Raw genomic sequence first — 22,125 nt, 5'->3', positions numbered from 1 at the left:
GTTTTTACGAAACCAGAGTAATCAACGGCCGACCGACGACTTAAATATTTGTATAAATGAGATGTGTTTATGCCAAAAGGAATCATTTTTTGTTTGTTGTGACACTCTTTTGCCTATAACTGACCTTAGAGGCGCCAATATTGACAGAATTGGCATTTATATTGAAAGCGGAAGACGAAGCACTGTTTAATTTTAACGTGATTTTCGCGCCAATGATTGCTATAAATATGTTTAAAGAGGAATGATACTGCAAAAGCCTGGAAACTGGAAAATGCTTGTAACCAATGCATAAATTCGTCCCTTAGGATTCAGTTAAAGCCTAAATTGACCTAGGAAGCGCAGTAATTTTTAGATAAAATTGGCTGGAAAGTTACCGGGCTTTTCAAGTGGTAATGGTTGTCTCCTTACTTGAAATCCGATTTATTTTCAAAACCAAGAGTTTCCCCAATAAGTGGCATACACCGTTGAACAGATCTCGACGAGAGGAATCGGAATATGCCAAGAAAATATGTTCGAGCACTCTACATTTTGGAGAAAATTGGCAAAATTTGAATTTTCATTGTAGGAAGGTCATTTTTTTAATATTGCAAATTGTTGAACTAATTGTTTATCGGTCAAATGTTCATGGCATCCAACAATTCAAATTATTTTCATTATTTTCAATAGTTGCCCTGTATCATTCCACTTTAAATTTAATTTGTTAGTGTGTCTCACAATCAGCAGATTACCGACGAGGACAGTCGGCACAATGCTCGTCTTACGCTTTCAAAATATAAATGCCAATTCTGTCAATATTGGCGCCTCTGAGGTCAGTAACAGACCAACGAGTTTTACAACATTGTTGCATGCCAAATTACTATAATTGCAGCAGTCTGGAAGTAGAAAAATACTCATTTCTTGTTTTCCAGAATTTTATTTAATTTGAAAATATATTTTTACATCAAAAACGAATGAAAATTTTGTGCAGAAGCACAAAAATAAAAACAGTTGGGTTCTTTGGCGGGAAAATTCAGGTTTTTACGAAGCCAGAGTAATCAACAGCCGACCGAGGACTTAAATATTTGTATAAATGAGATGTGTTTATGTCAAAAGGAATCATTTTTGTGTTGTGACACTCTTTGGCCTCTGTTACTGACCTTAGAGGCGCCAATATTGACAGAATTGGCATTTATATTGAAAGCGTAAGGCGGAGCACTGTTTAATTTTAACGTGATTTTCGCGCCAATGATTGCTATAAATATGTTTAAAGAGGAATGATACTGCAAAAGCCTGGAAAATGCTTGTTGCCAATGCATAAACTCGTCCCTTAGGATTCAGTTAAAGCCTAAATTGACCCTAAGAAGCAGTGTAATCTTTTGAGAAAATTGGCTGGAAAGTTAGCGTGCTTTTCAAATGGTAATGGCTGTCTCCTTACTTGAAATCCGATTTAATTTCAAAACCAATATTTTCCCCAATAAGTGGCATACACCGTTGGACAGATCTCGACGAGAGGAATCGAAATATTCCAGGAAAATATGTTCAAGCACTGTAAATTTTGGAGAAAATTGGCAAAATTTGAATTTTTATTGAAGGTAGGTCCTTTTTTTATTATTGTAAATTGTTGAACAAATTGTTTATCGATCAATTGTTCATGGCATCCAACAATTCAAATTATTTTCGTTATTTTCAATTGTTGCCCTGTATCATTCCACTACTTTAAATTTAATCTGTTAGTGCGTGTCTCAGCAGATTACCGATGAGGACAGGCGCACAGTGCTCGTCTTACAGTCTTACGCTTTCAATATAAATTCTGTCAATATTGGCGCCTCTAAGGTCAGTAACAGGCCAAAGAGTTTTACATTTACAACATTGTTGCATGCCAATTTAACATAATTGCAGCAGGAAGTAGGAAAAATACTTATTTCTTGTTTTCCAGAACTTAATTTAATTTGAAAATATATTTTTACATCAAAAATTAATAAAAATTTTGTGCGTTTGAAATCACATTGTACATGCGACGTTTATACAAGTACATAACAATTAAAATTAAAAGCTTTTATTTACATAATCAATTAGGCTATAAAGATAATAAAAATCTGAAAATGCTATTATCTCTGTCTCTTATTATGTTCTATGATCTTACATGTGTAGCAGTTATTACACAATCCATTATAGTCAACCAATCAATGATTGCCGATTGTATGGACTGCGTTTGAGGTAACTTTATACCACCTATACCGGAAGCAGGTAGTGATTTTATCAACGTACGCTGCAGCGGCTGGACATTTAATTAACCCTAAAATTTTCCACTCATTCATTCACACACATATAGACACAATTTTAGAGGACTCTGTATTACTCAATCAACCTCGAGTTTTCTGAAACTTCCGGTAATCCCTTGGAGATTATTTTCGGGTGAAATTTCATTTTTCAATTTAGACCCTGGCCTAATGTTAATGGTCATCGGCTCCAATGCTGCAATTCTGTCCTCGAACGCCTTCAACTTGGTCTTGAATTGTTCTGAAAATTTTTTCAATGCGTTTATATTGAGCTTCTAATTGAATTCTAGTATAATTACCGATCATATCCTTCACCGGAACCGTGCCGCCGTATTCTTTCGGAAGGACATTCTTGTCGATTGACTTGTGCAGGTCGCTGTAGTTCTTGTGAGTCTGAAATTTCGCTGCTTAGTTTTTACATTTATTCCGAATTAGCATCGCATGTTACCTGGATGCGTCCTCGCAACTTGTCGTTCAGCAGGGAAATAAAGAATTCAAAGAAGGCGTTGGCGATGCCGGGAAGATTGATGAAGTGAGTGCCCTTAAGTCGCATTGGGGTCGATTTCTGCGAAATAAATCTCTTTTTGTTATCTTCAACGCATAAATTTAAAACACTCGTCGCTAACCTGGATACAATTCATCATTGTGCGCACGTCCGCGAGGGACCACATGCTCAAGTGGCTCATCGAGAGACCGTCCTCATCATTTACGTGCACAAAGCCACGAACTTGACTCTCCTCGTCGTCCATCAAAACTTCGACCACCAAGCTGTGCAGCCTGGCCATTTGCGTCGAGTTGAACTTCATTGCATCCAGGCATTCTGGAATTATCAATTTTTAAATTATTATATAATACAAACAGATTATTTTACCCTCAACTTTCAACTATCTCATTCCGACAACATTTCATGATTCAAATAATAAAATAATTTTAAAGGACGATATTTCTCGTTAAATTTCTAAACTATTAACGTTAAAACAAACTATTATGTAACACGTGGCTAAATATCAGATGATTTTTTTTGTTCTTGACACGCTTCTCGCTCCAGCCATTTATATTTGGGTAAATCAGATTTTAATGACAGCACAGCATCCCCATTGATTTTACGTAAATACTTCATATTTTAATTTAATTTTTTAAGTATGTGAGCAAGCAGTGAGAGTTTGCTAGTGCTGTGAGTCCCTCTCAATATGCACCAAAGCATTTACAACTCTTACAATATGACGAAATAAAATCAGACAAAAATCATTAAAAATCCATTCCATTTTCTTGAAGCACGACATGTTTTTCTTCAACAATAGAATTTTTTTTCTGTCAGTCCTCTTTTGTAATTCTTAAGAATCTTAAGGCTATTCACAACAATGAGATTTTAATAAAAAAAAACATCTGCTGTTGCTTTGTTTTCCCACGATATGTTTTGTTAAAGAATTTTAAGCCTTTCATGACTTTTCCTTGTCTAAAAATATAAATTATTTTCATTACAAAAAAAAAATACAAAAACAAGTTCAACCTCTGCTCAGTTATCCCATGGCTGTGAACTCACCGGGCACCGGGTCTCAAAAGCACACCGCTCAGTGGGGCTAGAGTGAGTGGTCGCAGAGGAGCTTAGACCCAAATATGGCCATCTTTTTGCCTCCTCGCACCGATTTCTTTTATTGAAGCCCCAAAACATTTGCCCCTAAAGTCGGTGGAATGCTGGAAAGATGCAAGTCGAACTGATCCACCAATTTATGAGTCTTTTAAATTAAATAATACCTATTTCATCGAATTTTAAATTATAAATTCCGATGTTTGATTGATAATTTCCAACTTAACGCTGCATGAGAACATGTTAAGAATTCCTTTAATATAATATTTGAACCGCCATTATATTATTCCTAAATTGTGGTGGCGGGGCATTGGGAGGCACCTATTGTGATAATCATATAGTGTGAATGGATTGGTGATAAAAAAAAGCTCTCCGTGTATGGTGTAAAAATGAGTGTAGAAGAATTTTGGGGCCTACAAGATCGTAACGGGGTTTATCGTCACTTCGCCACCGCTGCCATGGCCAACCAAAATTAAAAAGGTGTGCCTTTTTTTATTAACAGACGCACATATGTTCACGAGACGCGCTTGTCACGGTTTTCACAATTTGATTTGTAAAATATTGACTATCACTCCTGCGCTAGTGAGTGCAAATTCTATGATAAACCAATCAATTTCTACCATTTCCTCAATTTCTTTCCACAATTTTTGTATTAATTGTGGTTGCAGAGTGAACCAAACGAAATATTTAGGTGGAATTGTGGATCATGATTTTAATTTTAACGCTCCTATTTAACATGTTTTCAAAAAGCTCCGTGAAATTGTGTGTGAGTTCAAGTTTACTTAAAGGTTAATACGCCATAGAATGTGCGAAGGATCATGCATTTCTCTCATTTGAAGTATGGCATGGCCGCATGGGGAGCCTTTTTTACACTTCTAAGAAAAAATAATCTGCAAAATGTATTCAAAAAAACACCTCAACAAAACGTTGTGAATTTCTTTCATTTTTGGCGCGAGTTGCCTGTTGACAAAATTTATCAGCTTAATTAATTGTGTGTTAAATATTTTGATGGTGACTTTGGTGATCAGAGATTGCACCAGTAGATTGTTACTTTTCCGCTCCAGTTGTCGAACCAATGCTAGATAATAATTAATATTTCAATAGAACGTCTGGATGTATTTTGCCGAGACTGTGGAACATGTTACCGAGTGAGTTAAAAAAATCTGTAAGACGAAAGTGATGTTAAGCGAAAAATCAAAAATTACTTTATAAACAATTCAATCGAACTCTTATCGATCATAATACTGCATTAATTTCATAATTATGTGCGCATGACGTATTAATTGCCGTTAATTCTTCTGAATGGGCTAGACTTCCAAAGATTACAAATAAATATTCTTCTTTAAAAAAATTAGCGTTGGGGATGAAAAAGGGTGGGAGTATGCACCTCTGACCTCATAAACCCTTCCGCTGCTTAGAAGAGGTCAAGACGAGTTGGTGGTTTTGGCAATTCTGACAATTAGAACCTACGATTTAGTAGTACAAATAACCGAAAAATTTGAAATTTTAATTTTCGTTCGGGAATTACTTGACATCTAACAATAAAACCACTCTAAAATTATCAGCCTGCTTTTTTGCTGTGGCGAAAAATATTCTTATTCATTTAAATTGATGAAGAAAACCCGAATTTTTTGGTTTATTTTCCCTCCAGTTCTTTGCCGGTCAAAATATATTTCTGGTTCTCTGTGAAAAACTGGAAATAACCGGATTCTGTTTTCTATTTTCCATTTCCTGTCATTACACAAAGATCGTTTATTCTGATAAGAAAAGTACAAAGTTAAGTTATCTTCGGGGTCAACTCAGGGCCTTGTCCGCTTGGACAGGGTTTTTGACCTTTCAAACATGTTTTTTTTTAAATTTAATTGACTGCCATAACATGAATGTATTGACAAAGCGTGAGAGTAAACAATATAATGTTACGTTTTTGACTTCTGCTCAAGCAATTTGTATTTAACTTTGTTATGAAATTATTATGTAATTTGAACCGAAAATGCACTCTCCAGTCCACATGGCTTTTAACTCCAGACATGCCATGGTTTCAGTTTTGTGGTTAATTTTTATAAAGAATAGAAAGTGTACAGGAAGTACTGCTTTTAATATTTGATTTGCTTACAAGAGAATTGGGAAAGCTAGATGTAATTTTAAATGGACTTTTTTCTGCTTGAATATTTACAAATTCATGTTTGGACCTTTGCAGCAATAACGCACATTTCTGATTTAAATTTCATTTACATTAAGTTACCAAATAAAATATAATAATGATAATGATCTGGATGTAATGCCAAAAAATTTATTTGTTGTTAAGTAGACTAACAAGAGATTTATGAGAAAGTGAAATTGAGCTCACAGTAAACGTGTGACCGGCAGATTCAATTTAAAATTCACTTTCACCTACATGACATTGAACTGGAGAGATAGAGAGTGGTTCCTAAAGGCGCATCCTTTCCCGACTCTCTCAACGCGGTTGGCAATGACGCCGTGAGCCGTGAATCATCATAAAAACTGACGAAAAAAAATTAAACTTACTTGATCTTGTCAAGATTATTTGACGCCCAAAACAGTCTTTTTCCGGAAGTGGAACGATGTACCTGAAAAACATCTAATTAAAATTCTTGCTCGCTCACTGAACAAATTGATTTTTAAATCCGAGTTGTCCGTGTATTTTCCTCGAATAAAATCAACATTGTTTTGTGCGAGTGCATTGCACATTGCACCACCGCGGGTGTTTGATAATAAATCCATTCTACTTGTCACTCACCCTGCGTCGATGATTTCCAGCAAATCAGCTTCATTAACGTCCAGTTTGCGAAACCAGTGGGGGTATGTTTGTCTTATCGCGAGGTACCGCTCCAGCAGTTCTTGCGCCTGCGGTACGCTGAATTTGCGGCAGCGCAGAAACCGCAGCAGAAAAACGGCGTCTGTTGGGTTTCCAGGATAGAATAATTACATTTGAGTTTAGAAACCGCGTACCTGAGCGGCAATTTTTTATGTCTGGATTTTTGGTCAGCCATTCACGCATCGCCTTAATTCCATGCTCTCTCGTTGCCTCGTCCTCTCGCAAGTCTTCCTTGGCGAATTTTGCTGTGTCCGCGCCCAAAGAGCAGACGTAATTATCGTCGAAAAGACCCATTCCTACACAAAGACCGTAAATTTACAATTAGAAATGAATGAATTATTTTAACTAAAAACATTCCCAGTCAGGTAACATTAAGCTCAAATTATGTTTTGAGTGGACTGATAATTTGTGTATCTTCAGTTCAAACACCAGTTCGTTGAAAAATCATCTCTGAACCATTTTTTTTTCTATTCCGCTGATCTCTAAATTTGTGTGGAAATAGTGGCTGTAAAATTTGCATGCTTTTCAAATGAGAAGCACGGCTGTCTCCCTTCTTGAAATCTTTTAAACACACTGAGATAGAAATTTGAGCTCCCACGCAGCGTGTTTGTGATAAAACAAGCAATATCCTTTTTCAATTAAGTCAATAAACAGCTCTGCAAGAGGAGAAAATAATTTTATTCATCATGAATCATGACGTGGAAGCTGCTCAGCGACCTTTTTCTGGGTTTTCTGGAATGCTTTCTCCGCGCAGCTACGCTTTCTCTCTAGTCGTGCTGCATCACTACCCGTGTCTGCGTGAGCAAACTGACCTTCATTAAACGAACAAGTTCGAGTTCGAGTATATATCCAACCTTGCTATTGACACACTAGAAGCGATAGTGACTTGAATTAACACAAACACCTCCACACAATTAGTTCCGTTCTTGTGCACGTGCCTGTCATTTGCCATTTGAATTAATAATTTTGTCCCCTGAACGGCTGGCTGCATGCCTTTTACCCGGAATTATGTTTTTTCCGGTTGAGATAAATAAATAATTGTTTTATAAAAGTAATGGAATAATTTATATTTTTTGTTTTGGATGTGGAAAAGTATGGGGAAACGTTCCTCTGCTGCCCAGTAACAATAATCAAAGTTAGTTTTTTATTTAGCAAAACTAGGGAATTCCGTAATGAGTCTACTCAGCGCGTGATTGGCGATAAGGATGGGCGGCTGGTAAAGTTCTAGGCAAAATGATTCGGATGTAGAAGCAGATATTAGAAAGAAAACGGATGTGGTATTGGGGAATTTACAAAAATTAATCTCAAATGGTTGACTTGCTTTAAAAATTTCCTGTTAATTTTTCTGAACACTGGAAACGTTTCTCTGCTGATTCACAGTGAATTAAATAAATTAACAACTCCGCTTATTCTTAAAAGAAATGGGAAAAATAATGAAATGAATATTGTACCTGAAGAGTTCCTTCGGCGTGTCCAAATCCGAAGGACGACTCGAGCTGGGGTCTCCGCTCGAATGAGAAGATCTGCGCGGTTTTCGAGAAAGTAAAGCAGCGGGGCCTTTGCCTCCACTTCTATCTCTCTCTGTAACCTACATACGCCCTAGCATAATAATAATAGGACTTTCTCTTTCTCCTCTCCGACTTGACGAAAGTAAAATTTTTCTGCTTGGCCACATGCACTTGCACACGCACACGTTTTGTTGCATTCAATGCACGCGCTTATCTCTTCCGCGAACAAGCAATTAAAATTAATTAAAGAAGCCCGAAAGCCTTTTCGCATTGTAATTAAATTGCATAGAAATAAATGAATTTGACGCAGCGATGAAATGAAAAAGAATGACTTATTGTGTGTGACAACTGAAAACGAGGATAAATCCGAAAAATTTGACGCCGGTAGCGAAAAACTCCGCGTGCCATTAAATTCTCGAACGAATTAAATGGCATGGCACCAGGTCTCAATGGAGGAAGCCCTCTAGAAAACATTGTGTTTCTGTGTATTTATTGAATTTGTAGCGGATGCGGAGCCGAGCACCAAGCACCTACTCCTGTATCATTTTTGGTTCAGGGTATTGTTAGGAATAATTGTTGGTTAGGCGTTATTTGTTAGAAATTCGTAAAAGCAACAAATAGAGTTTTTAAATGTTATTCAGATTTCGCATTTCCTAGAGTTCCGAAAACAAACTTTTGATTTTTTTTCTAAAGCTGCTGACTTGCTTATCAAATTCATTTCCCTTAAAAGATCTCCGAGAGATTAATGTTTTCCCCCTTTCCCAAAAATTTATGATATTTCAGTCCCAATACCACCATGTAACAATAATTAACGGCATAACAAGAATTTGTGGAATTTATGGGATCTTTTCACTTTCCCCATATTTTGGTGACCTTTTTACGTGTTTCAACACGCACAAATAAATGTTGCACCTCATTCGAAAGAGGCTGCAATTAGCTTCATTTTGATTTGCGAGTTTGCCATCCTGCTCGAACCGCGCGGAAGGTGGAAGGGCCGAAAGGGTCAAAAACAGGCAAAAGTCGAAGCTCCCATAAGATTAACCCACGTTTTTCGAATCACCTGACGAAAATTCCAAGATAGCCAATCCTCAGGGTTGGCTAAAAAACTAAGGCCCTGCGAGTATGAAATCCGGGTGACCTCCTCAGGGTCAGCGGTGACCCCTCAGAGTTCGAAAACGCGATTTTTCGGTACTCGCGGTCCCCCCGCGGGGTCCCTATGAGCCCTAGGGCCCCCAAACTCGAGATTCGATCAGGCAACGTGTAGAAGAATCCAACGGTGTGCGGAAAAGATTTTTTGGCCCCATAGCGAAAAAGTTATTAAGCGGGCAAATTTTGCCCATTTTCCCTTCCGTACCTTTCGGCAGGCATATCTTCGGACCTGGGCAATAAATGAAAAAAATGGCTCAACCATCGATGCGGAATTTATCGACGAGCATTTTAAGACCAAATTCGACCTGATCGGATGAAAAACCTGGGAGGAGTAGTCTTTGGCGCGCGGCGTGGAACGGTTTTTCGCCGCCCATAAGCTTAACATGGGAATTTCGACTTCGGATTTCGGGCGGAAAAAAATTCTTTTGGGCCGCGATTGCTGTGCTATAATCTGTCGCCCGACCAACAGTCCCTGCAAACCGATTTTGGCGGAAATCCGGCCCATAGGCGAATCACGGCGGAGCATTGAAAATCCGCGATTTGCCGTGCACGCAAATGGACAGGCTGAAAATACGCGCGGCGGCGCCGCGGAGCCGCCGCGCATTTAATCTCCAATTTGACCATCGGACGCCCACGACTGAGTGCGCGGGGGTCTGAAACAGAATTTTGAGCGGTCTAACTCTTTCCAAATTCATTTTATAGGCGATTTTCGGTTTTTGGTGTGCGAATCGCGTGCACGGCAGAAAAATCGTGCGGCGCGGCACCGAGCCGCACAGATTTATTTTTGCCAAAATTCGAGTTTTCGCCGCAGCAACGACCGCGACCCCTCATTCGAAAGCGCCCGCCGAGCGCTTCAACCTGAAGCAACCGGCCGACCTTCCCCAGGGTCCCCCGTCCTGAGACCCTTCCGCAGGCCGAATTTAATAGCGATTTCGGCGTTTTCAGGCAAGTTTGACGCTGCTTTGCGTCCACCAGCCGCACTTCCGACCACCAACCTTCCCCAGGTCGCCCACCCTGAGCACTTTTACTGCGCGATTCAGCCGGCCGCAACGACTCATTTCGCTTCATTCGGCGCATTTAAAGTGCGTTTCCGGCGCCGCCGCCCGCCACCGCTATCGCGGCGACTCCGAGTCGGTCCCCGATTGGAGTTAACCCCCACATCGGAGCTCAAGTGCGAAGCGCTTGTTACTAATTACAAGCGTGCAACACTCAATTCTTGAATTTGCTCCGAGAGAATTAAGTAATGAACTTTTGTGACTGCTCGACCGTATAATTATGTTACCTGCTGCAGCGACGAGGACGGAGCAAAGGTAACCTGCCTTACAGGTTGCACGGCAGTCCCAATCTTGACAGCAAACAATTAAAACCGCTATTAGTTCCACAATTATTTGAACACTGATGAGGTTTGCCTGCACACAAATTTAATTTGTAATTTCTCTAAAAAGGATAGTACATATATCTAAAAAAATTCCAACAAGATATATTTTCTTGTTGTTGAAATTCAAACGTATAGTAATTATTCGAATGATGCAATCACGAGTTTGACAATTATTATTTTAAACATATATCAATCTTTTTCTTGATACATCATAAGCAGGATTAATAAACGACAATTAGAGGTCTGAGCCAGCCGCAGCCGCATTTTTTGCTCCAATTTTGAGCCAGCCAGCCAGCCAGCCGGGTACTATTTTAAAAACTGTGACTTCCACTGCAAAAGTGCCGCTGTGAAAGTTTCCATGTATCGATTACTTTGCAGAAAGTTTCATTAAGATGGATTTGTTCAAGAAATACCATATTCTTAAAGTCAAATTTCAAATTTTTGTTAATGAAACTCGAAATCTCGGGCTCTAATAAATAGAATTGCAAAAAATACACAAAACTTTGAACTCGTCTCGACCTCCTCTAACCAGCTGAAGGGTTAAGGGGTGCTTACCCTCCACCCCTAAAGTTTCTTTAAAAAAAAAATTATGTTTAGGGACGAGGAATAGTGTCAACATAGAAGAGTTTTTAGGATAAAACATTTTTAAGCCCACAGAAAGAGCATGATAAAAAATTGTAGCAATGGGGTTGAAAGGGGATTGGGGTGAGCACCTCCTAAACACTTTAGCTGCTTTGTGGCGGTCGAGACGAGTCTAACGGTGGGTATTTATTGCAATTCTAATGGTTACAACCCGAGATTTCGAGTTTCATAAACAACGAAATTTAAACAATTCCTATATATTTTTTCGGTTTTTTGGTTTCTATACACCTCCAAATCTCAGGTTCTAAGCATCACAATTACAAAAACTACCCACTGTTGGACTCATCTCCACCTCCTCTGAGTAGCTGAAGGGTTTAGGGGTGTTTTCTCTCAACCCCAAAGTTGACATATACAGCCTAAAAGATGCACATGGAGCGGCGCAGCGAACGGTGGTCGCTTTTTATCAAAATTGAAGCAATGGGGTTGAAAAGGAATGGGAGCATTCACCTCCTAAACCCTTTAGCTGCTCAGAAGAGGTCAAGACGTGTCAAACGGTTGGTGGTTTTTGCAATTCTGACGACTAGAACCTAAGATTTAGAAGTACAAGTAACCAAAAAATTCGAAGAATTTCGTTTTTTTATTTTTCGTAATGGAATTTCTTGAATTATAATAATAAAAGCACTCTACACTTATCAGCCTGCATTTTTGCAGCGGCGAGAAATGTTATGAAATAAAGAAAAACCGAAAAATTTTTGGGTTATTAATTCATTGGTTAATTTAAATTCAAATTATTTATGAAATGGGGTGCAACCCATTTCAGAATTTGCAGTCCATTTCAGTATTTTTTTTTTGCTCTTTTTATCCCTGTCCGAGGACCGGAGGACCGGGAAGGGCGCGCACTGCACTAGCACGAATGCTGAAACCCGGGTCCCAATAACACCGCGAACGGATAACATGGGCGCACCAGGCCGCACATTTCAGGGACCCAGCCCACTGAAGGGCCACTTGCCTCCGCACCGAGGACTGCATTGAAACGCTAGACATTCGTCCCGTGAAGCCAAATCACGCATGCTGGAAAGGTGCAAACCAGCCCGTTGAGCAATTTGAGCATTTCGAGTCACTAAACTAACCACTTTTTTGCCATTTCTGACATTGGGTAGCCAGTATTAGATCTCCAAACTGCTCAAATACCTCACATTGCTTTCACACTCCTGAGAGTGCCTCAACAATGCGAGCCAACGGGCTGCTTAAGTATTATGAATTCTGAAATGGGTTGCGATCATTTTTTTTTTATTCAATTAGATATTTTTTATTCATTCTGAGTGGTTTCAAGCACTTTTTCAAATTTTGCACCTCAATCCAGAAATCTTTTTGTGCAGAGCAACCCATTTCAGAGCCGCGCCGTGAGCCAGCAGCGGCCTATATTAGGCGAGCCGCCGCATCCGCGAGATTTAGGCGGCTAAGCCGGTTTAGTCAGCAGCCGACAAAAATTAAATAGCTCAGACCTCAATTCAATAGTTCAATGCGTATACTCTCGAGTTTGAAGAATTACTAATTTATGATAAATTTTTAACGATAGAGTTTTGTGATTCATCTCGATATTCAGGTAATGGTCTATGTCAATTAAACCCCGCATTATAATATCAAGCAATCGCGTTTTATTTGTTATATAAACTAAAATTTTTGATATTTCAACTTGGTAATGAGGGAAATGGTTGAAGTAAATTCCTCAAATCTTTCGAATGCCTTTTATTAATGCCTCAAATTTGGACCCGTTAATCCGGGTCAGTCAATTATACAATTGGGCTCACAAAATATATTCTCGATTTTACACAGACGAGCGAATTAAATAGTCTTGAGCGAAATTATTCACAGCGTCTGCGGCGTGAGTAAATATGACGTATCACGCTAAAGGGAAGTATTGTAATGTCACTAACACTATAAGGAAAGGTTCACAGCTCAGGGAACAGGAGGAGGAGAGTAGTGCCACCTATTGACAGGCACTACAGTAACAAACGTTTTTTATCCCGCTATTATGTTCTTACGCTTTTTAAGATTACGAAGGTTGACAAATGTTTTTTTATGAAATACATGAGAACAAATTCCGACATGATCATTTTAATTGACTTTACACTGCAAGTCAGGGGTGAGAAAATGACACTGCGCTGCAGTGAGAAAATATCACCCCGCCGCATGTCACTGCTGCTCGGTGCGAAAAACTCACCTTTGACACCCCAGGCATAGTGACATACGACGGGGTGAGATTTTCTCAATGCAGCGCACTGACATTTTCTCACCCCTGACTTGCAGTGTAGCATTATGCTATTTTAACATGATGTACATAACATTCTTGGCACCATTTTTGAACCTATAAACAACGATCTGAACGATGCGGTCACGAGTATGGCAAATATTTTAAACATATCAATCCTATATATATAGTTATGACTATGTGAAACAGTTTTTTCAAGCGATATAATATGTAGAACACATAAATATGGGTGTGTGCATTATTTTTTCTTGATACATATATATCATAAGCAGGATTAACATGCGGCAATGCTGTGTTGTTGTCATAGATGTCACTTCTTTCTATTAACCTTAACTATTTTTTTAGCCACGTAGAAGGCTAGAAGAGCACCAATAACCTGTTAGACAAATTTCCGATAATTTACAGGAATTACACTGGACCATAATTAGCACAAACCTCCATGAATGCAGTGACCATCACACCTGCTCCGGCATTATTGCTGTATTTTGACACGAGAGCTTCGATTTTTTCGCCACATCCATCAGTGTATACTACTACACTTTCGTTTTCTCCTGGTTCTGAGTACTTACAGGAATCAGGCACAGTTCCCCAGTCTTCAGTCCCATTGATTCCGCAACATTTCAACTGTAAAGTTCGTAATTATTTGGAAAAGCGACAAAAAGATGATTTAATTTATTCATATTTTAAGCGTTTTTCATTGGCATTCAAATAAAACATAGGAAAAAAACTTACGTTCGTTTGGATGCTTTTCACTACTTCGTTTTCTCTGTTTTCAGCTGTAGCGTTAGCAAAGACATCATATTTCAAATGTTCAATTATTTTGTCCTTGCTCGTCAACAGCACGATTGCAATAATAGTTTGTAAAATGAATATTACAATCAAGATTGACCCAAACTGCAAAATTATCACAGAAAAATTATGTCAAACTAAATGCGCCAAGATATTTTTCTCGCCATACCGTGTAAAGCATGCACTTAGACTTTTTGACTGCACCACAGCAGCCGAGAAAAGATATTGCGAAGACGGTCCCTCCAATAAAGATGAACGCAATCGCTTGAGCATTCCAATCATCAGTGGCCACGTCCTTCTGAACCTTCAAGAATACTCCAACGCCGAGTATAATCAATCCATTGATCTATATCGAAACACACAATCTCATAATAAATCAAATGTTCAAATGGATTCTTACGCTGATTAGAAGGTTGAAGAAAATCAGCAGACCTTTCGCAAAACCCATTGCAAGGCTAATCGGCTTTCAGATGGTCGCTAACTCCAGCAAGGCAAGTTGAGTAATAATTTGAAAAGAGTGAAACGAAAGTGCTTTATCGACCGATCTGGCTTTTAATCAAAAAAGCAGGAAGCAAAAAGCAGAAATTTCCAGATTTTCACGTAATTTGTTTTTTTATGTGACGGTTTCTGGTCAAGGAAGTAAATAATGGTACGCCTGCTTGAGCCACAGTCGCGCCAACGAGCAATGTGCGCCCAATAAAACCGCAAACAATCTTATATATATATATATATATATATATATATATATATATATATATATATATATATATATATATATATATATATATATATATATATATATATATATATATATATATATATTGAAACGTTTGACATTCGTCACGGGAAATTAATTCACGCATGCTGGAAAGTTGCAAAATAGCAAGTAGTCAGTCGGAAAGTCTTCGCAATCATCCCAAAATCCTAGTGAACTCGCGTCATTGCAATGCAAAAGACTCAAATTTAGGCGCAAATCAGTCCGCACTCGACCCAAAACCCAGACATTGCTTGGATTCTCACACAGCAAGCTAACCAAGGAAAGCACTCAAAAATACGAGTTCAAGTCCTTAAACAGAGAAAATTAAAAGTTACCCGGGGGGTTGTGCAGCATGCGACTGGAACTGCATCGTTAAGCTTTGCTCGTTTCAATGTGCATGCTTTATTTTGAAATATGGAGTAAATTTATCTATTTTCAACTTTTGTATCAACTGTGATATGCCTATTACACCACCATTTGAACTGAAAAAATACTGCAGCTTTATGTGAAGCTACCAATCTCTCTTGAGTTGGAAGAATTAATCTATGATAAATTTTCAAACGACGGAGTTGCGTGATTCAACTCGATATTAAGGTGTGGTGTGACGCTCTCTCCCCTAATTGTGTGTGCTCGTGTGTTCTCACTTAGTGCTCAGTCCTACTTAATTGCTGGAAATGTCGAGTTGATTCTTCTTCCCCATATCCCTTTTTGGTGGTGAAAATCACTCCAAACGTACTTAAATTAATTATCTAAATGGAGTTGTGTGATTCAACTCTTGATATTAAGACATGGTCTAGCAATTAAACTCCGCATTACAATATGAAGCAATACAGCGTTTTATTGGTTACAAAATAAAATATAAGATATTACGCCTCTGCTACCAAAGCAGTTCAGATAGCAATCTTTTTATCACGCTTTTATTTTCCACGTTAGTTTGAAGGCAAGAGCTGCACCGGGGAAACAGACGATTTTATTTGTTTTTGCGATAAAGAAATAGTGCTATAAGGTCCGAGAAGAAATTGTCTTGGTGTGTCGAACTGCTCAAATATCTACTATTGCTTTGACACTCATGAGAATGCCTGAACAATGCGAGCCAACAGGCTGGTTTTTAAATTATTAATTTATAATCAATTTTCAAAGACGGAGCTGTGGGATTCAACTCTCGATATTATGGGATGGTCTCTAGCAATTAAACTCCGCATTTCAATATGAAGCAATAGCGTTTTATTGGTTACCAAATAAAATATGAGATATTACACCTGTGCTCCCAAAGCAGTAGAGTTGCAATTATTTTAAACCTATCAATCTAGATAGTTATGATTATGCGAAACAGATTTAGCAAGCGATACGTAGAACACAGAGAATGGCATTTTTTCTTGATACATGCTGGATTAATAAATGGCAGTACTTTTAAAACTGTCATAGCAAGCGAAACTTCTTTATTAACGTCATCTTGAAGCAATGAATTAGACAAGGTTCCGAAAAACACGGTGGGTCTGCGTTAAACTATGGTTAAATTAACCATTTTGCCCCAAAATGACTATTTTTTGGTTTTTCATCATGCAGTGTTACTGGGCCTGGTTTCATTGGGCCGGGTTTCAACAGGTCCGGAATCAAAGTGGCATATTTTGATTTCCCCTTTAATTGCCACGACGAAGGCCAGAACAGCACCAACAACCTGATAGACAAATTTCCTATATTTTTAAGGGCTTGGAGTGGATCTTAAGTATACAAACCTGAATTACTGCAGTGAACAGCGTAATTGCCGCAGTTCCTAGGCCGTCCTTCCTCGTAAACAGCACGATTGCAGTAATGATTTGGAAAAAGGATATTACCATCATGGCTGACCCAAACTGTGAACGCCCAGTTAAATCAATTTACAAGTAGTTATGTCAAAACTAAAGCCTTACCGAGTTGAGCTTGAACTCAGAGTCTTTGATCGCACCATAAGTGCCGAGGAAGGATATTGCGAATACGGTAACTCCAAGAACTATCAACACAAACTCTGGAGCAGTGTCCGGCTTCTCCTTTGTAATCCCGGCTACTCCGACGCCAAATAGAATTAATCCATTGACCTTTTCAAACACACGATCTCATCTCTAAATAATTCAGGAGTTTTAAATGGATTCTTACGGTGGTGAGAATAGTGAAGAAAACCACAATACAATTTTTGCAAACCATTGCCAGGCTAAATTGGCTTTCAGATAGGCACGGACTCCAGCAAGGGCAAGTCAAATAATAAATTGAAAAGAGCGAAACACAACTTTTTATCAACCAATCTGATATTAAAAAATGGCTTTTAATCAAAAAACGCAGGAAGCAAAAAGCAGAGAAACTCCAGATTTTCACGAAATTTGTTCAAAATATAATTTTTCATGTGACGGTTTCCGGTTTATTTCAGGAAGTAAATAATGGTGCGCCTGCTTGAGCCACAGCCGGCAAAGAGCAATGTGCGCCCGCAATAACACCGCAAACAATAACTTTGAGGCATATAGCACATATGCCCGGGACCATTTTAATGGATCGCCGTGCATCTGCACCGGGGTCTTTTTATTCAAACTCTATACCTTTTCCGCGAAATATTAATTCACGCATGCCGGAAAGGTGCAAACCAACAAGTAGCGAGTTGGGATCTTTTCGAATGCCTGTCTCGGAATAGCCACGACAATGATAAAGATAAAGAGATTGAAAAATATCGAGAAAAAATTTCAAGATAGCCAAAATTTAGCTGGGTTCTTCATTAACATCTCATGAAAAAATAAAAACATTCGTGCAATCCGTTTTGTTATTTTTTTATCCCTGTCCGAGGAGCGGGAAGGGCGCGCACTGCACTAGCACGAATGCTGAAACCTGGGTCCCAATAACACCGCGAACGGATATTATTAGCGCACCAGCCCGCACATTTCAGGGACCCAGCCCACTGAAGGGCCACTTGCCTCCGCACCGAGGACTGCATTGAAACGCTAGACATTCGTCCCGTGAAGCCAAATCACGCATGCTGGAAAGGTGCAAACCAGCCCGTTGAGCAATTTGAGCATTTCGAGTCACTAAACCCACCACTTTTTGCCATCTCTGACATTGGGTAGCCAGTATTAGATCTCCGAACTGCTCAAAATGCCTTTTTTTCGTGTTGCGCGCGATTTCCCAAGTGCCCACCTGGAAAAACCAGAAAAAAATCGAAATTATCCAAAAATGGTCGACTTTTTTAGACTCGTCATGAAGTGCTGATTCAAAAATGTTTGGTTTTTAAAAATCCGAGCAACTTTCATAGTTTCTGCATGACGCGCGTCGTTGGAATTTCGATTCCACTCCAACTCGGCAACTCGGGGTGTTAAAGTCTTTTTGAGCCTTCAATTATGCCTCTCCGTACAGATTTCTTCCTTTTAGGTTACGAAACTGCAAAAACAGATTTATCTACTTTTTTCAACTATATTAAACCTTCTTAAGGAATAACTTTGTCATAAATAAATTTCGTAATATTAAAGTGAAAAGAGCATCAATAAGGTGAACGAACCTGAGTGAAATTATACTTTTTCTGCACCCTGCCTGGAAAGGTTCAACGCACTATTCTTTGACGACAAAGGGGAGTCTCTGACAATGGGTAATATTTTTCCTTTAGACGTCTTCGTGGTAGTTCCACCACATGGGGCAATAAAAATTCAACCCAGTAAGGGTCTCTATTATCTGCTAATGGTGAGGTAAATTCTCCTTTTATAAGATGAATTACGATATTCAGTAGGCAAACAGGGATCGGTTTATTATGCATACAAGTTTAAGCTGTTTTATTTTCGAGGAAACTTAGGCAAATAATTAAAATACGTTTGCATCCCAAAATCTTTAAAGAACCAGTTTATTGAATTTGCAATAAGAACAGGAAAAATAATTTTCAATTAAGGGTTAATTAAACATGAAATGAACCAGCCTGTTGGCTCGCATTGTTAAGGCATTATCAGGAGTGTCAAAGCAATGGGAGGTATTTTGAGCAGTTCGGAGATCTAATACTGGCTACCCAATGTCCGAGATGGCAAAAAGTGGTTAGTTTAGTGACTCGAAATTCTCAAATTGCTCAACGGGCTGGGAGGCGCACCGGCGCCGACTCGCTACTTGCTGGTTTGCACCTTTCCAGCATACATGATTTGGCTTCACGAGACGAATGTCTAGCGTTTCAATGCAGTTCTCGGTGCGGAGGCAAGTGCGGCCCTTCAGTGGGCTGGGTCCCTGAAATGTGCGGCCTGGTGCGCTAATAATATCCGTTCGCGGTGTTATTGGCACCCGGAATTCAGCATTCGTGCTAGTGCAGTGCGCGCCCTTCCCGGTCCGAGAGGACAGGCATAAAAAGAGCAAAAAAAAAAAAAAAAATCCGCGCAGGCAGGTTTTGGTCTCGGCAGGTGGCTCGCACGCTCGCAGGTAGTCAGCGGCGCGTGCTCGGCTCAGCCAGCACGCGTCGCAAACAATGCTACTGCTCCTGCTCCACATTTTTCTCTTTTTCTCATTGTTTGTCCAGGGACAAACAACCCCAAGGTAGGTGTAGCGGAGATGTTCACAAGGCTCCTGGACTGTCCTTGAGTTTGAAGCAATCTCATTGTCGGTGATATGGAAAGAGATTAGAAATCCCGAAGCGTGTCATCAAGCGTGCCGGCGCTGGCCAGAGGGAGAGGAAGAGAGCACACGCAATCACATACACATCTAAATGGTTTGAGTGAACTTATGTGTGCGCGACATTAATTGATTGAATTTTGGATTTATTCTCAGTAAGAATTCAGAGAAATGTGTAGAAATAAAATCTGGTTTATTTTTATAATGGTTTTTAATTACTAAATTTCCTAGAATAGGCACTGTTTGTAGAGTGGAAACTTTTGTAGTTTACGAAATGAATCTTGAGAAATTTAAAACTAAACTTGTAACTTGCTTAATTTCGCTGAAAAAATTCAAGATAATTATAAGGAACACAAAATATATATTGCATTAACAAATTTTAACTGATAACTGACAGATGCAATAACGCTTTATATCGATTAAATGTGTAAATATTATTCGTTGCTCAAAGCTTTCAACGTTTTGTCACTGATTTAAACGGCACGGAAATATTAAGAAACTAAAGTTAATTATCTGTTTTTTAATTATTTACGTACGTTACAACCAATTAATCTATACAACACGTTACATTGCAACTTACAATGGAGTGTTTTGTGTAAATTATAAGCATACTGTATAACAGGATATCCTCAATCAGTATAATAATTCTAATTATGTTTTCTATTGGGAAATAGACATTTAAATTTTTAACATAATAATATATATACTTCATTACAAATCTTTCGCTCTGTGGAATTTGAAGTTCGTTCTAGTAGAACCCATGCTCTCTCTTTCTGATAGTGGAAGCAAGACGAAATGAGAATATTGCCCCGATCAGCTGCAATCAAATTTTCAAGTGGATTATGCAGTTTTTATCAAAATAAATAAATAAATGCACACCTCAACGAGGGCGACAGCGAAAGCAACTGCGGCGACAATGATGATGGAGCTTTTCACGGCGTGCAACAGCTTATTATAGCACCCTTCAGTATAAATTTTCTGGTTGCCAACATTTCCGCACTTCTTGTTTCCATCGCTTTCTTTGCATTCACAAGAACTTGGAATTTGCAAACCGCTTTCTTGCCAGTCTGATGGTTTGGCGCTGCCACAGCACCCCAGCTACAAGGCAAAAAAAAAAACTTTTATTTTAGTATTGAAGCCTTTTTATATCCGTTCGTGGTTGACAGTGTTTTTTCGTATTTAATGCAAGCTAAAGAACAACAGGATATACGCGGCGGGTTTCTCCAAGGACTTGAAATTTAATTTACTCACCGATGGTTGGATATTGTCCCAGAATTCTTTTGCGTCGGGCTTTTCCTTGTACTGTCCGAGAGAAATTTTCAAAGCTTTTCCGACTCCATCGATAAATTGATTTTCATAGACAACCAGCAAAACCGCGCAAATCACTTGGATCAGGAATATAAACAGCAGCAGAGTTCCAAACTGTAAAGATGCGATTGATTTTGTTTTAAATATTGCCGGAAAAGTGAAAATTGGCTTACCGTGTTGAGCATGCAAGTCGACTCTCGCAGCGCGCCACAGCACCCCAGGAACGCTATCGCAAAGATAATTGCTCCTAGCGTGATGAAACCAATGGCTATGTATTTCCATTGGGCCCCGTCCTGTTTGGCGAGCTCGATGTGAAGCAAAACTCCGCAGCCGAGCAAAATTAGACCTCCAGTCTGTAGCAGCGAAAATTTAATGACGCGCACTCTAAAAATGAACCTTTTCTACTTACGCAAATGAGCAGGTTGAAAAAGAATAGCAAATATTTGATCACTGATGCCGCTCCCATTGTCTTTCGAGTTGTTGCGTTTCAACTGGATAAAAAATCTGAACTGACGGATGAATTCAAGAACGATAGTGTGGAGACAGTCACGCATTTATTTCCTGTTACTCACTGAAAGCCCAGTAAGTCATATCCTGCGGGGCTGACCACATTTTTGTTGTTATATGCATTTCTGTCTATCATAAAATATACTCGCCTTGAAATTCCGCATTAAAAATACCCATAGGAGTTATGCCAAATACATTATTTCTTTAATTTTATTAATGCACAAAATAAAATCGAAATTTAGTACCCAGAGCCAACAATACATTTAATTGAAAGGCAAACATAGCTACCGAAATTTTGCAAAAACTATTAATTACTTAATTGATAATCTCCTGCCGCAATTAGCCGGAAAAGGCAAGGAGAGCAGTTATCAGCACATCCCGTGGGCTATGAGCTCACCAGGTCCCAATTACACCGCCGACAGGATGACACGATGCTCGAGTGACCGCAGAGGAGCTTAGGCCCAGTTAGGTCATCTGTCGATTCCCCTCAACGAGGTCTTTTATTGAAACGCCAGACATTTTTGTCACTGAAGCCGCTGGTGCGAAAACCTCGCTACCTGATGAGCTATTTAAGTATTTCGAGTCATTCAAAGTTAA

General features: G+C 39.1%; 4 protein-coding genes across 4 annotated transcripts; all 4 read right to left on the bottom strand.

Moving 5' to 3' along the window:
* Nucleotides 1-1,897: 1,897 nt before the first annotated feature.
* Nucleotides 1,898-8,244, bottom strand: LOC135948504 (alpha-tocopherol transfer protein-like). Its single transcript, XM_065497815.1, has 8 exons — nt 8,134-8,244; nt 6,817-6,978; nt 6,605-6,764; nt 6,373-6,434; nt 2,885-3,078; nt 2,707-2,823; nt 2,558-2,651; nt 1,898-2,499 (listed from the first exon to the last, which is right to left on the bottom strand). The coding sequence occupies exons 2-8, from the start codon at nt 6,974-6,976 to the stop codon at nt 2,339-2,341; spliced, it is 948 nt and encodes a 315-aa protein (XP_065353887.1). The 5' UTR covers nt 6,977-6,978; nt 8,134-8,244; the 3' UTR covers nt 1,898-2,338.
* Nucleotides 8,245-13,033: 4,789 nt separating this feature from the next.
* Nucleotides 13,034-14,870, bottom strand: LOC135946035 (tetraspanin-9-like). The gene is made up of 5 exons (XM_065494053.1): nt 14,761-14,870; nt 14,530-14,706; nt 14,304-14,465; nt 14,007-14,195; nt 13,034-13,947 (listed from the first exon to the last, which is right to left on the bottom strand). The coding sequence occupies exons 1-5, from the start codon at nt 14,806-14,808 to the stop codon at nt 13,882-13,884; spliced, it is 642 nt and encodes a 213-aa protein (XP_065350125.1). The 5' UTR covers nt 14,809-14,870; the 3' UTR covers nt 13,034-13,881.
* Nucleotides 14,871-16,324: 1,454 nt separating this feature from the next.
* Nucleotides 16,325-17,337, bottom strand: LOC135933916 (uncharacterized). The gene is made up of 4 exons (XM_065475328.1): nt 17,251-17,337; nt 17,028-17,192; nt 16,854-16,970; nt 16,325-16,795 (listed from the first exon to the last, which is right to left on the bottom strand). Exons 1-4 carry the CDS (start codon nt 17,296-17,298, stop codon nt 16,676-16,678), a joined length of 450 nt encoding a protein of 149 aa, XP_065331400.1. The 5' UTR covers nt 17,299-17,337; the 3' UTR covers nt 16,325-16,675.
* Nucleotides 17,338-19,885: 2,548 nt separating this feature from the next.
* On the bottom strand, nt 19,886-21,591 carry LOC135947676 (leukocyte surface antigen CD53-like). Its single transcript, XM_065496569.1, has 5 exons — nt 21,431-21,591; nt 21,195-21,374; nt 20,965-21,135; nt 20,593-20,811; nt 19,886-20,530 (listed from the first exon to the last, which is right to left on the bottom strand). Exons 1-5 carry the CDS (start codon nt 21,485-21,487, stop codon nt 20,462-20,464), a joined length of 696 nt encoding a protein of 231 aa, XP_065352641.1. The 5' UTR covers nt 21,488-21,591; the 3' UTR covers nt 19,886-20,461.
* Between the last annotated feature and the right edge of the window lie 534 nt (nt 21,592-22,125).

The sequence above is a fragment of the Cloeon dipterum genome, chromosome 1, assembly GCF_949628265.1.
Source record: "Cloeon dipterum chromosome 1, ieCloDipt1.1, whole genome shotgun sequence".
NCBI classification, from domain to species: domain Eukaryota; kingdom Metazoa; phylum Arthropoda; class Insecta; order Ephemeroptera; family Baetidae; genus Cloeon; species Cloeon dipterum.
Note: the sequence above shows the minus strand (reverse complement) of the source record. Positions and strands in the feature narration are given on the sequence as shown.

Excerpts from the sequence above, each read along its gene's own strand:
- LOC135948504 (XM_065497815.1), bottom strand. The coding sequence starts at position 6,976 with ATGGGTCTTTTCGACGATAATTACGTCTGCTCTTTGGGCGCGGACACA. Across the intron at positions 6,435-6,604 it reads CTGGAAATCATCGACGCAGG|GTACATCGTTCCACTTCCGG; the intron begins GTGAGTGACAAG and ends GATGTTTTTCAG. Across the intron at positions 2,652-2,706 it reads AGTTGCGAGGACGCATCCAG|ACTCACAAGAACTACAGCGA; the intron begins GTAACATGCGAT and ends GCGAAATTTCAG.
- LOC135946035 (XM_065494053.1), bottom strand. The coding sequence starts at position 14,808 with ATGGGTTTTGCGAAAGGTCTGCTGATTTTCTTCAACCTTCTAATCAGC. Across the intron at positions 14,707-14,760 it reads TCTTCAACCTTCTAATCAGC|ATCAATGGATTGATTATACT; the intron begins GTAAGAATCCAT and ends GTTTCGATATAG. Across the intron at positions 14,466-14,529 it reads CTAAGTGCATGCTTTACACG|TTTGGGTCAATCTTGATTGT; the intron begins GTATGGCGAGAA and ends ATAATTTTGCAG.
- LOC135933916 (XM_065475328.1), bottom strand. The coding sequence starts at position 17,298 with ATGGTTTGCAAAAATTGTATTGTGGTTTTCTTCACTATTCTCACCACC. Across the intron at positions 16,971-17,027 it reads CTGAGTTCAAGCTCAACTCG|TTTGGGTCAGCCATGATGGT; the intron begins GTAAGGCTTTAG and ends GGGCGTTCACAG. Across the intron at positions 16,796-16,853 it reads TGTTCACTGCAGTAATTCAG|GTTGTTGGTGCTGTTCTGGC; the intron begins GTTTGTATACTT and ends TTTGTCTATCAG.
- LOC135947676 (XM_065496569.1), bottom strand. The coding sequence starts at position 21,487 with ATGGGAGCGGCATCAGTGATCAAATATTTGCTATTCTTTTTCAACCTG. Across the intron at positions 21,375-21,430 it reads TTTTCAACCTGCTCATTTGC|ACTGGAGGTCTAATTTTGCT; the intron begins GTAAGTAGAAAA and ends TCGCTGCTACAG. Across the intron at positions 20,812-20,964 it reads GGGACAATATCCAACCATCG|CTGGGGTGCTGTGGCAGCGC; the intron begins GTGAGTAAATTA and ends TTTGCCTTGTAG.